The sequence below is a fragment of the Anser cygnoides genome, chromosome 1 (genome assembly GCF_040182565.1).
Source record: "Anser cygnoides isolate HZ-2024a breed goose chromosome 1, Taihu_goose_T2T_genome, whole genome shotgun sequence".
Classification (NCBI taxonomy): domain Eukaryota; kingdom Metazoa; phylum Chordata; class Aves; order Anseriformes; family Anatidae; genus Anser; species Anser cygnoides.
Genome location: NC_089873.1, coordinates 105,059,647 through 105,071,922, shown reverse-complemented (window position 1 = coordinate 105,071,922; position 12,276 = coordinate 105,059,647). Strand labels below are relative to the sequence as shown.

General features: G+C 37.8%; 1 protein-coding gene across 2 annotated transcripts; it reads right to left on the bottom strand.

Annotated features, from left to right (window-relative positions):
• Nucleotides 1–1,168: 1,168 nt before the first annotated feature.
• On the bottom strand, nt 1,169–11,131 carry LOC106046287 (C-type lectin domain family 1 member A-like). 2 transcript variants are annotated; one of them, XM_048055423.2, is made up of 6 exons: nt 10,622–11,131; nt 9,399–9,488; nt 8,126–8,224; nt 7,688–7,836; nt 7,016–7,128; nt 1,169–5,928 (listed from the first exon to the last, which is right to left on the bottom strand). In XM_048055423.2, the coding sequence occupies exons 1-6, from the start codon at nt 10,728–10,730 to the stop codon at nt 5,805–5,807; spliced, it is 684 nt and encodes a 227-aa protein (XP_047911380.1). In that variant the 5' UTR covers nt 10,731–11,131; the 3' UTR covers nt 1,169–5,804. The 2 variants fall into 2 exon arrangements, with proteins under 2 accessions (XP_047911380.1, XP_013052662.2); XM_013197208.3 differs by having other exon boundaries at nt 7,688–7,842; nt 10,622–11,122.
• Nucleotides 11,132–12,276: the final 1,145 nt, after the last annotated feature.

Sequence of the window (12,276 nt, the reverse complement as noted above, 5' to 3'; positions counted from 1 at the left end):
TTCATGACTTTGAGGACGAGTATTTTAGATCTATTTTCCATGCTGCGATTAGTTTGTTAAAAATGAATTACTGAATATATCACACCTTATTTCCCCTACATATTCATTATAGGGTACTTGCAAGTATTGCATGCTTATAAAATTTGGGTTTTTAAAGTAGCTTTACAAGTGTGCTAATTTTTAGACATCATGATTCCCGTAAATGTTCTGAATTTGCTGCTGCAAATAAATTTTTATTCAGAGGAAAATTATCTTAAGCATCTTGCAATTGCAACCTCAGAACTTACAATTCTCTGGAATTTCCTGAGTAATATATATATATATATATATATATTCTGATGATAATTTATTTTTTGTTATATAGTTAATTTCTTGCAGAACTGTATCTGAACATCTCCAATTAATTGTTAGTCAATCCATACTCAATATAATTATTCAACCAATTACCCTACAGATATTGGCATTTTCATTTACAAGGCAAAAGAATTGGGTTTGTGTCTAGTCATTGTGAAGTAAACACAAAGACAATCCAAGTTCTCTGCAGCCATAGCCAAACCACTAAATATATAACGATTTGTAAATATAAGGTTAACCCACAAATTACCCACTTGCTTTATCTATAAAGGTTAACAAAGTCTTGTGTCAAAGCAAAGATTTTTATAGAGGTTATTAATGCATCCCAAAAAGTATTTCTGAGCAATATACAGAGGTCTTTGTATTTCATTTGTTTAATTTATCTTTTTAACACTAAAAAATGCAAGAGCTAGATTAATTATTTTCTGCTTCCCAGTCCGCACAAAGTTAGCCATCACTAAGCAATTTCTTCAAAAAGTAGTTGGGTAATGTGGCATATTACAGCTAATATGCTCTGTAACCAGCCCCTGACTGTGCAGTGGTGAGTAAAGCTTTGTCATGGATTTGAAAGAATAACATATCTTCACCATACTTGTTTGCAGTCTTCTTTAAGAAGCAGAAAGAGTCTACCACTGTTAGTATTAATCACCAGATAAAGAACAGATTATCCTTGAAATCACTGAAATGAGTACTATAGCCAGTTCAGAATTAGTGTCTAGACAGAAGAGAATGTGATAGAGACTTTTGGCTTCAGTGGTTCATCAAGTAACAAAACAAACAAACAAATAAACAAAACAGATGTCTTTTAAAATATTCACATTTAACAAGCATTTTATTGAGTAGAAGGACAAACACGATCAGCATCTTTGACTACACTGACTGTTGGTCATAAGCTGTTGTGCAAACTAACATAGACGGTCATATCCTGTTCCGCAGTTCATTGTCCATTAGTCAGTGAGCGCAAATCAGCTTAACTGCACAAACTTCTTTTGATAGGATTGGGTGAAACTGGGATTTAATTTTAAGCTGCAGAAATAGTGCTACAAGAGAAGCAGTACACTCAGTTGTGTTGTGCTAAAAGTTGGCTGCTGTGATTCACTCAACCTTTCTTGCAGTCAAAGAAGCAACAGTTCTAGCCTAACACTTTTCAGCCATATCTTAGTAGATGTGGTTTTGATTTGCCGTCACTCAGCATAAACCAGATGTCACTGTTTAAGTCACTGGCTTACAATGATAAAAAGTCAATATAAGAGTTTTATCTGGCCACAAGAAGAGAATACAAAATCCCTAATATTTGATCTTTGTATTGTTCTCACTTGTACTGATTCCTCCTAGGTAACTTCCCTTCATGAACTGCTGAATTGCAGAAGAACAAGAGAAGAATGAGTAAATACAGATGCATATTTCTTTGGGGGAAATGTGGAGTCATTGGATTGCAATCACACATCTGCCTGCTATCCTGAAAACGTATGTACCCACTCTACTCCTCACCACTCTGAAAACCCATCAGAAAATTGAGAAGAAAGAAATGTTTACTCTATCTGTAGAAAGGCCACCCTTTTGTTCTGATTTCAAACAAAGAGTTGCAAAATATTCTTTCACAGAGAAAGACCTCCTGAGTCTGATTAAGCTATCAACAAAAGAGTCAATATTTCCTCCCTATTCAGTATTTCCTGTGTTTTATTTCTCTCATTTTCTAGATTTATTTGAACTTTTTCCTGCATAAACACCAAACAAACAGACTCAACCGAAATGTGGAATTGGAACACACAATTAGACCACATTGAAATGTGCAAGGTGCATAGGTGACCTTTGTGGGTAGGACCTTTCTTGGAGATGGATGCTGAAATGACCATGCTGCAATCATATTTACTGCTGTTTGTAATGTCAAATAAAGTTGAATTCTGGACACAGCACAAATTATGGTGCAAATATTTAATGGGAACAGTATACATGAAAACCAGTATTTTGTAGCAGAAAGTAAATAGATAATTAACATCAACTTGCCTATGCTATGAAGGCAAAAATCTTATGCATTTCAAAAATCTGTATTTTGAAGTACAATATTGCAACCCAAGGAAAGAGAGCAGTTTCTTCTGCTGTATGATTGTGTCATGAGTATCATAGTATCATAGAATCATTAAGGTTGGAAAAGACCTCCAAGGTCATCTGGTCCAACCATCTCCCCTACCACCAACGTCATCACACATTCGTAGACCAAGAAGTGTCATTGCTGAATGTGTTGGTTCAAGCTGCATCCCTATGCACACTGGAGACAAATCAAATTTCTAGTAGACTGTAAGTGTCATAGAAATACATCAAAATATATTTTCAATTTTGTCTGCTCAAATCTGTTTTCCAGCATGAAGAAAAAACCTCAGTCACTTTCAAACTTAGAACAAAACCAAAGGAAGTTCCTTAATCAACGTTCCTACTCAAAAGTAGCAAGCTCTATTAAACTGATCAACCTCTTTTGAACACAGCCACATGAGTATCATACTGAGGTTTTCTGAGACTAGTGTATCTAAAATTTAAGCTCTTGAATCAACCATAGAGCTACAGAATCAATGGATGGTTTATGTTGGAAGGAACCTCTGGAAGCCATCTGGTCCATCCCATCTGCTCAAGCTGAGATACCTAGAGACAATTGCCCAGGATCATGTCCAGATGGCTTTTGAGTATCTTCAAAGGGCCAGACTCTGCAACCTCTATGTGCAAACAGCACCAGTGCTTAGTCACCTGCATAGTAAAGAAGGGCTTCCTGATGTTGAGAGGGAACATCCTGTGTTTCAGTTTGTGCCTGTTGCCTCTTGTCCTGGCACTAGGTAAAACTGAAGAGAGTGTAGCTATGTCTTCTTTTCAGCATCTTTCCAGGTATTTATATACATCGATAAGATTCTCCTAGGCCTTATATTCTCCAGGCTGAAGAGTCGCAGCTCTCTCAGCCTTTCCTCATAGGAGAGTTGCTCCAGTCCCTTCATTACCTCTGCGGCCCTCTCCAATATGTCCTTGTGTCTCTTGTACTGAGGAGCCCAGAAATGCGTACAGTACTCCAGGTGTGGCCTCATCAATGCTGAGGAGAGGGGAAGGAATACCTTCCTCAAATTGCTGACAATACTTTGTCTAATGTAGCCCATGATACTAACAGCCTTCTGTGTGGCAGGGGCACATTTCCAGCTCATGTTCAACTTGGTGTCCATCAGGACCCCAGGACGTTTTCTGCCCAGCTTCTTTCCAGCTGTTTTGCCCCCAGCATATATTGGTGCATGGGGTTGGTTGTTTCTCCCCAGGTGCAGGACTTTGCATCTCTCTTTTGAGCTTCATGAGGTCAGCCCTTCTCTCCAGCTTATTGAGGTCCCTCTGACTGTCAGCACAACCATATGATCACCTCTCCTTCCAGTTTTGTATTATCTTCAGATACGCAGAGGGTACACTCTGCTCCATCATCCAGATCATTAATAAAGAGGTTAAACAGGACTGGATTCAATATTTACCACTGACATACGCTGCTAGTTAGTGGTCTCTGACTAGACTTTACAACACTGATCACTTTCTTCTTGGGCTGGCTGTTTAGCCAGTTTTAAATCCACCCCCCTGTCTGCTCATCCAGCTCATACACAGCTTCTTTATGAGGATCTTATGGGAGACAGTGTTGAAAGCCTTACCGAAGTCCAGGTAGACAATGTCCTCTGTTCTCTCCTCATCTACCAGCCAGTGATTCCATTGTAGAAGCTTATGAGGTTGTTCAAGCATGACTTCCCCTTGGTGAATGCATGTTGAGTACTCCTGATCACATTCTTGCCCTTCATGTGCTTGGAAATGGTTTCCAGGATTATGTGCTCCATCACTTTCCCAGGGACTGAGGTGAGTCCGACTGGCCCTGTGTCTTCCTTCCTGACTTTCTTGAAGCTAGAAGTGATATTTGCTTTCCTCCAGTCCTCAGGCACTCTCTCAGTAACCATGATCATTAAAGAGTTTTTGAAGGTGATCTTGCAACAGTGACATCTTCCATCTCCCACAGCACTCATGGGTGCATCCCATCAGAGCCAATGGATTTATGTATATACAGTGTGCTTGTGTTCCCAGACCAGAACTTCTTCCTTGCTCCAGACTTTCCCTCTACATTCTGGGGCCTGGTATGCATCAAGGCCAATCTTGCTCGTAAAGACTGAAGCAAAGAAGGCATCCAGTACCTCAGCTGTTTCCACCTCTTATATAATCGAGTCCACCGTCTGCTTCAGCAGTGGGTCCATATTTTTCCATCTACATTTTGTCACCCAGAAGCCCTTCCTGTTGTCTTTGACATCACTGGCCAGAGTGAGTTCCAAATGGGCTCTGGATTTCCTAACCTCATCCCTGTTTCTGTATTACTCCCAGGTTACACATCCATGTATCTATCCTCTCTATGCTTTCTTTTTGTGTTTGAATTTGGCCAGGAACCTGTAGTTCATCAAATGCCTCCTTGCATTTTTGCCTGAATTTCTGCTCATTGCGACAGACCTCTCTTGAGTTTGGAGGAGGTGACAGCTGAATATCAACTAGGTATTTTGGATCCCTCTTCCCTCTAGGGCCCTATGTGTTAGGTAAAGAGATGGAGATATTCCCTCTTAGTTGAAGACCAATGATCTTAGGATGGCAATTTTGGAAATATCCAATCAGTATTTCCATTCTCCCTGCATAATGGCTATGGCAATTATGGTAACAGCGTACTGTTTATTAACACTTATTTAACAATGACTTCTGGGCCTTCTTGGAAGATCACATTATTGCATGTAGAGGAAAAGTGTCATTACCTGGATCTAAAATTTGAACATACTTAAAATTCATATTCCCCAGCCAAGAGGAGGATGAGGGTGCTAACTGATGTTTTGCTGCTAAGCAGCAAACAAAGAAGCCACACATATTTGAGTAGTAAAGGAGCAGAGTGTTTGCTTTGGAGTTTTAGATTAATTTAGAATAACTGAAAGTTGGTGCATTGAAGAGAAAACTGTAAATAGTTAAGAGTTTTTGGAGGTGAATGTATCTTTGTAAATAGAAGTGAGAGAAGACATCATCTGAGTAAAGTCAAATGGGCTAAAAGGAGAGCCCTGGTAGAAATGGATATATAAGAAATTCTAACCAGTGACAAGAAGTAGCCCCACAAGCCTTTATGCTTCTGAGTTATTTGGCTATGTTGACATGCTTGAGATTAACAGCTTTGCTAAAGTTCAGGTTTCTGAGCTAGACAGATGAGGCTAATATCTTGTCTCTGATTCATAAATATTTGTTATTGCTGATTCTATTTATCTGGAAAGGCTTCCTTTCTCTGTTATATTTTAGTGTATGTGAAGGATAGACTCTGCTTTGAAATTCTATTAAACATTATTTTACATCATCTTTTTTAAAAATCTGAAAATGACAATCTTCTTCATATGCTTCCAGTTCTCCTTCTGCTGATCAGAAGAATATTTTTAGATCAACTGGACTGCTGCCTTTTCACAGATCCAAGGATATTTCTCATAACAATCCTCACTGTAAACTTTTAACTTACGATAGTATAGGTACGCACAGTTTTTCTTAGAGGACAAATCAATCCTAGGAAAAGGAAAAAAAACACCATATTGTTAAAAACTCACACATACGTGTTTTGTACAAAGCATAAAGCCCTTTTGGATGATCATACATTATTGCAAAATTTGCACAGTCATGCAAGTTCTTCTACAAAATGTTGAAGAACATGACATAAAACTCAAGTCAAGGCAGTCTCCCACCTTCCTTCAGTGCAAAGATGTAAAAAAAAAAAAAAAAGAAGAAAAAAAAAAGAGCATACTCAAAACAGAAAATAGCACTAATTCCTCACCAGTCATTATTGACCCTCCAACAGTTGATTTATACAGTGGTAATTTGAGTCTGAAAACTGAATGACAGTGGTCTGCCCAAACAGAAGCCAGATCATTCAGCTTGATATCTACTAGCCACAGGAATTGCAAGAGTTTGCAAGACAAAATGAGCATATACTCCTCAGGAGGCACTGTAGAATTTTCAGTCAGAAAATGTTGATCCTGCCTGTGAGAGCTCTCCAGTTTGATGAGGACTCATATTACTGCATACAGTGGTCACTTCATGTAGAACAGAATAGGAATCCATTTTTCCCCACAGTTTAAATAAAGGAGAAAAAGGTTGAATAAGCTGATGATAATTTACAGAAAAAAGTAAATGGGTTCTTTTCACATTGACTATTGTTATGTAATAAGGGTTTGAAAAGTTGATGAAAGAGATAAGTGAATTTGGGATAACTGTGGCTGAGTAGAAAAGGCATGTGCAGGAAGGTTGTGCATGAGGCAGTCTGTCTTGAAAGAAGTGTGGGTTACTTGCTTTAGAGCTCATGGGATGTTTCATAAAGAGAATGGGTTTAAACAGTGAGAGCAGTCACTGATTGCACTGGTTCGTTTTTTCTTTCTCTTGCTTTCACTTCTAGTTTTCTAAAACTCTCTTTATCTTTTTCAGGGATTCCGAATCTATAATAGTATTTTAATTCTGAAAGTGTCTGTGGCTGTATTCTGCATTAAAACTTTGCCATTAATAGGATTTATTTATTTTTCCCTCCTCCCTAAATGCACAGGGATGATACTGTGCAAGAAGAGATTAAAAACTACCAACCATATAAGTTCAGAAAACCTACCAGTCCATCCTCTGTGTAGAAAGTTTTGTATCATCCATCCAAGACCAGCCATCAACTCCATAGGATAATCCAATCCAATACGATTGTTTTTGTAATATATGAGACATTCTGATCTATGAAAAATGCAAAACCTTTAGCACCAAGGAGTTTGTAGGTGTGGTTTTGCTTAAATCTAAATAGCTTCTCCTGAGAAGAGGTAATCAAAGAAAGAACCAAAAGAGGTAGGTAATTTGACAATGATATTCTGAACTCGTCATCTGAACATTCTGAACTTCGTCAGATACTTTTCAGGAGACAGCGTCTTTATTTGACGTGCAAACAGGAATATTTTGTGTCTGGCATCTGTACAAAATATAAGACCAGGGCAAAAATTCTCTCTAGAACTCTATTATTTAGAGTATTCAAAGAGATTTTCTGAATTGAAAATCATCACTTCTAACTTTCTCAGGATTCAAGACGCTCACATCCAATGACTGTCTGAATAACATCCCATGTTATTAGCTTCCTCATCATTATACTTTTACGATTAAATGCTCTTCAGTCCACATTGCCTCAGACCCTGGGGACAGTATGTCTATTAATGTATATCTTAAAGAGGCATTTGCTGACTGGTGAAGAGTTTTGAATAGTTGATACCATTGCAAAGAAATAACTGTATGATAGGAACCGTACCAACTTGCTTTTCCTTTTCAGTGTAAGAAGGGTGGAATTCTGAGAAAAGCAAAAGTCTTTACTTTCTTGCCATGTTGCCTTCTTTTCTGAAATGTAGAAACAGGTGTCACCTCCAATCCATTTCCAGTTTACAGGGCACAGTGAACATGCTGGTCCTAGAATAGTAAGAAACCATCAGTCCCTTATAAATAACCAAAGGAAGAGTAGAGAAATGTACACTCATAGGCCTGGAAAGTCAAAGATACGTAGAGCTGAAATGTATATGGCACTTTATGGGCCATATCTACACTCATTTTTTTATTTTTTTATTTATTTTTTAATTTTTAATTTTTTTATTTTTTAGTTCATTATTTAATTTCATATAATATATAACACCCTTATTTAACTATATAAGACTTAACATACACTTTAGGCTGTGTGAACGATAGTTCTACTTACCGTTGTTCTTAATGTTCGTGTCACCCACTGAGCATAATCTCTCTTTTAGTCCTCGCAAGTTTTCATTATGTTCCACAGGTGCCTGAGAACCTCTGAGACCTGAAGTTTATAAAGATATTCTCCAGTCAGACAAAAAAAAGTTGTGATGATGCTGCATGATGTATGCATCATCATATTTTGCAAATTTACTTTTTGCAGCTATGTGTTTACATACAAATCTGATGCTACAGTGTCACATATGGTGAAGAAACTAACAGATGTGAAAACAATGGATAAAAAGATTCCCAAGTTTTAAATGTATTTTAATCACAGTTCCATTACAGGTCACTTGACAACCTAATAAAAAACTATAACAATGCAAAAGAATATGCTTAGCAAGGAGCATCTTGAACTAATCATGTTGTTCTTAAAGGAAGACTTTTGATACTTTAAAAAAACACCCTAAAACTCCTAAAGTTCTAAATATAATTCATGTTGAAAAAACCTTTAACTCTTGGTTAAACTTTTCTGAGGAAGGCAGGAGCTTTATATATATATATATATATATATATGTATATCAGGAGTACTTAGATATTAGCTTTTGGCAGTAAAGGGTCAGAATGACAATGTCCAGGTTCTGCAATAAGAAGTTACGTACAGTCATGTCACATGATAAAAGCTAATATAAAATATGAAGGTCTTCAATTCTTTTGCACATCTCAGGTAAGCTGGAATGACAGAGTGAAACAGACAGACAGTGAGATTTCCTCATGAATCTGAGTGCTAGAATATGTCCCTTTTTTAACATACTTATGTGAACTAATTTAAGATAGTAGTCTTCCAACACAAAAGATCTCCAAGTAAGGAGAAAAGAACTGCTGTTCCAGTAAAGTGGCTTGAACAACAAGAGAAGAGGAAAAGAGAAACATCAAACTGATTTATAAAAGTCAACATTAGAATTTCATAATTGAATTCTAATTAGTAAATATAAGAGTGATAGATGGATGAGGGTAGAATCCATTTCTCCCACTCTTTCAAAAATACACAACCTTGATTTCTATATCCTTGCTCTGGGCACAGGTCCAGAACTGCCTTTAAAAATACTTCCTCAAAGACCTATGCACCAAGCTGCAGTGTTTATTGCAGGCAAATAGGATGATGGGGAAGAACAGTGTATGTGAGGAGGTTGAATTATGACTGTCCTTTGTTGCAGTCTGTCTGCCACTTTTCTTCAGTGCAGTTATTCCTAAGGTGTTAATATGAATAAAGGAATACAGTAGGTTTCAGCACTTACCTAGGACTATCATTCCTGTGATGAGGGCCAGGCACAGTACAAACAAAGTGAAGATAGCTGGCAACCATACAGCAAAGGGAAGAGATCGCCCTGGGAGAAACCAAAAATTTACGTGATAGCAGGCACTCTGTTCAGTAACCCTCACAACCCTCCCCATTTCCAGGAAAAGCCATTTGTTGGCTTTCAAAGTATTGACCCTTCTTGGATATATTATATTTTAAGGATCAGCTCAAATAAAAGTTGTGAAGAACATGAAGCTCTCTGCAGTGCATCTGTTAAAGCGTTCTGTTTGAAATGAGTCACTGGAAGTATATAGTTAGAACAGGTAGGGGATTCCTTGCCTTTAGAAAATGATGAGACTATGAAAACTTGTAGTGATCCTATGGCTTAGAATTAGGTGATGTTCCCGCTCTCCCTGGCAATAATTTATTATTCTTCTGTGCCAGAATAGAGTAAGGAAGTATATCCATATCATCTTTCACTTTGCACAAATCCTTTCTACTCTCAGTGTACACAGTTCTCAGACTGTATGCTAGCTCTGGGTTGAAGTCTGGTTAAAGAAAATCCTGGAGTTGAAAACATCTACTGAAGTTATGCTGTATGCAAAAGTTCCTGAATGTTTCCATCAACAAATGGACATGGGAATGCAATATGACAGACCTTTCAGCACATGAAATATTTAACTCAGGACTGAAATACCTAGTTTAGCCCATATGGAGATATGGGAATTGAAGAAGAGAAATAATATGACGTGCATTCAGGCCCATTGTTACCTTACCCCTTCTGGCCTCAAAAGCTATTAATCATAAAAGCTTCCTAAAAATTTAAGGTTCAGATGACAAAACATGGAAGCGTTTTTTGTTTTGTTCTTTTTTTTTTTTTTTAGTCAGATTATCTTATCTCTGTAGCAATTTCCTGAAATAATATAAAACAATAAATAAAACTAATCACATTAGCACTGATTCCTATATTCCAGAGTTTGAACCCAAAGCCATCTGTCTTTTTCTACAGAAATTTAGGGCAAGTAACAGCAGTAGTTTCATTCTATGTATTTTCACATCCATGCACGCTTATTTTTATCGGACAAAACCATATAAATAGTGCACAGAAATAAACATTAAGCCTATAAATACATATTTTTCTCATTTACTTATCTGGACAAGAGAGATCATTCCTGTTGTCTACTATAGCACAGAAAGTTCAAGAACAGGTGTCAGTCATACCTTGGTTGATGTTCACAGACATATAGTGTCTGGATGGATGCTGTGACAGATGATTTAAATGCGAGTATCCGTCCTCTTCTGTGTTCATGTTCAGTATCTGAGAACTCATTCGTGGTTCAATAATGATCCTCTTAAAAGACAGACCAAATGTTTTGTGAAGGAGAAGCAAAGAGAAAAGCAGAAAGAAGGAAGAGAGAGGAGAATGAGTCACACTTCAAGTTTCCTGAGTCAAGTTATTCATATTCAAGTACTATGTGTGACTCCTCCTTTTCCTCCGTCAGGGGAAGGAATCCTCTCTTTCTGCTCAACACATCTCAGCTAGATTCTGCCTCCGCAGGTCTAGAGACACATAGAAATGACATGATCCCAGTCATTTTATGGCTTCATAGTATCACTCTTTTCCAGTGAGCCTTCATCTCCTTTGAACTTTTCACATTTTGAAACAGAACAATCAACAGGCTGATTTCAGTTCTGTGCCTTTTTCATTATTCATTGCTAAGGGCTACAAATCCAGGTGTTTGTATTCAATTCAGACCAAAATTCACCGCTGTAAATAGTAGCTGAAACTGTGTAATCACACAGGAAACACTGTCCAGAATCTAATGTCATCTTCTCAGAGGGAGAATTGGGAAATCACAATGTGGAAAAAGAAGACACAGAGAGCACTTAACAAATAAGCCTTTGTGGCAAAGGCTAACCACAGATCAGACAAAATTAGCAAGAGCATAGCTAGCAGAGCAAAGGAGGTGATGATTCTCTTCTCTTCAACAGTTGTGCCTATACAGCTGGAGTACTATGTCCAGCTTCAGGCACCCCAGGAAGAAAAAATTACAAAAACAAACAAACAAACAAAAAAAACCCTCTAAACCTCAGAAATACTAAAACTGGTCAAGGGGGTAGCCACAAAGATAATTAGGAATTGCAGCACACGATTTACAGGGATTTGTTCAGCCTGGAAAGAAGAAAGCTACTGACAAACTAATTGGAGTCACTGCATAAAGCGGGGTATAAAGGAGATGAAGCCAGACTCAGAAATATACAATGGAAGACAAGAAGCAATGGGAGTATATTATATGAAGGGGAATTCTGATCTGACATGGGGAAAAAAAAATCACATTGAGGTGGTCAAATATTGGAACTGGTGCTTGGAAAGGGTGTGGCAGCTTTGTCCTTGGAGATTTTCTGAGCTTGATTGGACAGAGGCTGGAGCAATCCGATCTCGTTTTGAAATTAGCTCTGCTGAGCAAGAGTTTAGAACAGATTCACTTCAGAACTCCCTTCCAAGCTAAATCTTTCCATGACTCCGTGATCTATAAGTATGAAGGGAAGACTCACTACAATTTTTAAGGTATAATGACCAAGGAAACAACAGTAGATCACTTGAAATAGCATCATCTGCCCCTCTTTCTTATAAATTAGAAAAATTTAGCAAGTGAGAAACAAAACAGTCTGGATACTACTTTATATTTCAACTTCTCTACATCATCCAACTACAGTAGGAGCCCATTCTTCTTTTTGCAAAGCTGTAGCTTACTGTTTGCTGGCGTACTGCACAGTGCTGCGCACTCCCTCCTTTATTCTCTGGAAGTTCCCCTGCCAGGAGAACATAGGATGTATTAAGGCCACGAAAGCCAAGTAAGAAAGTTCTGAACGGT

Excerpts from the sequence above, each read along its gene's own strand:
- LOC106046287 (XM_013197208.3), bottom strand. The coding sequence starts at position 10,730 with ATGAGTTCTCAGATACTGAACATGAACACAGAAGAGGACGGATACTCG. Across the intron at positions 7,129-7,687 it reads TGAAAAGGAAAAGCAAGTTG|ATCAGAATGTCTCATATATT; the intron begins GTACGGTTCCTA and ends CATTTTTCATAG. Across the intron at positions 5,929-7,015 it reads TCTACACAGAGGATGGACTG|GATTGATTTGTCCTCTAAGA; the intron begins GTAGGTTTTCTG and ends TCCTTTTCCTAG.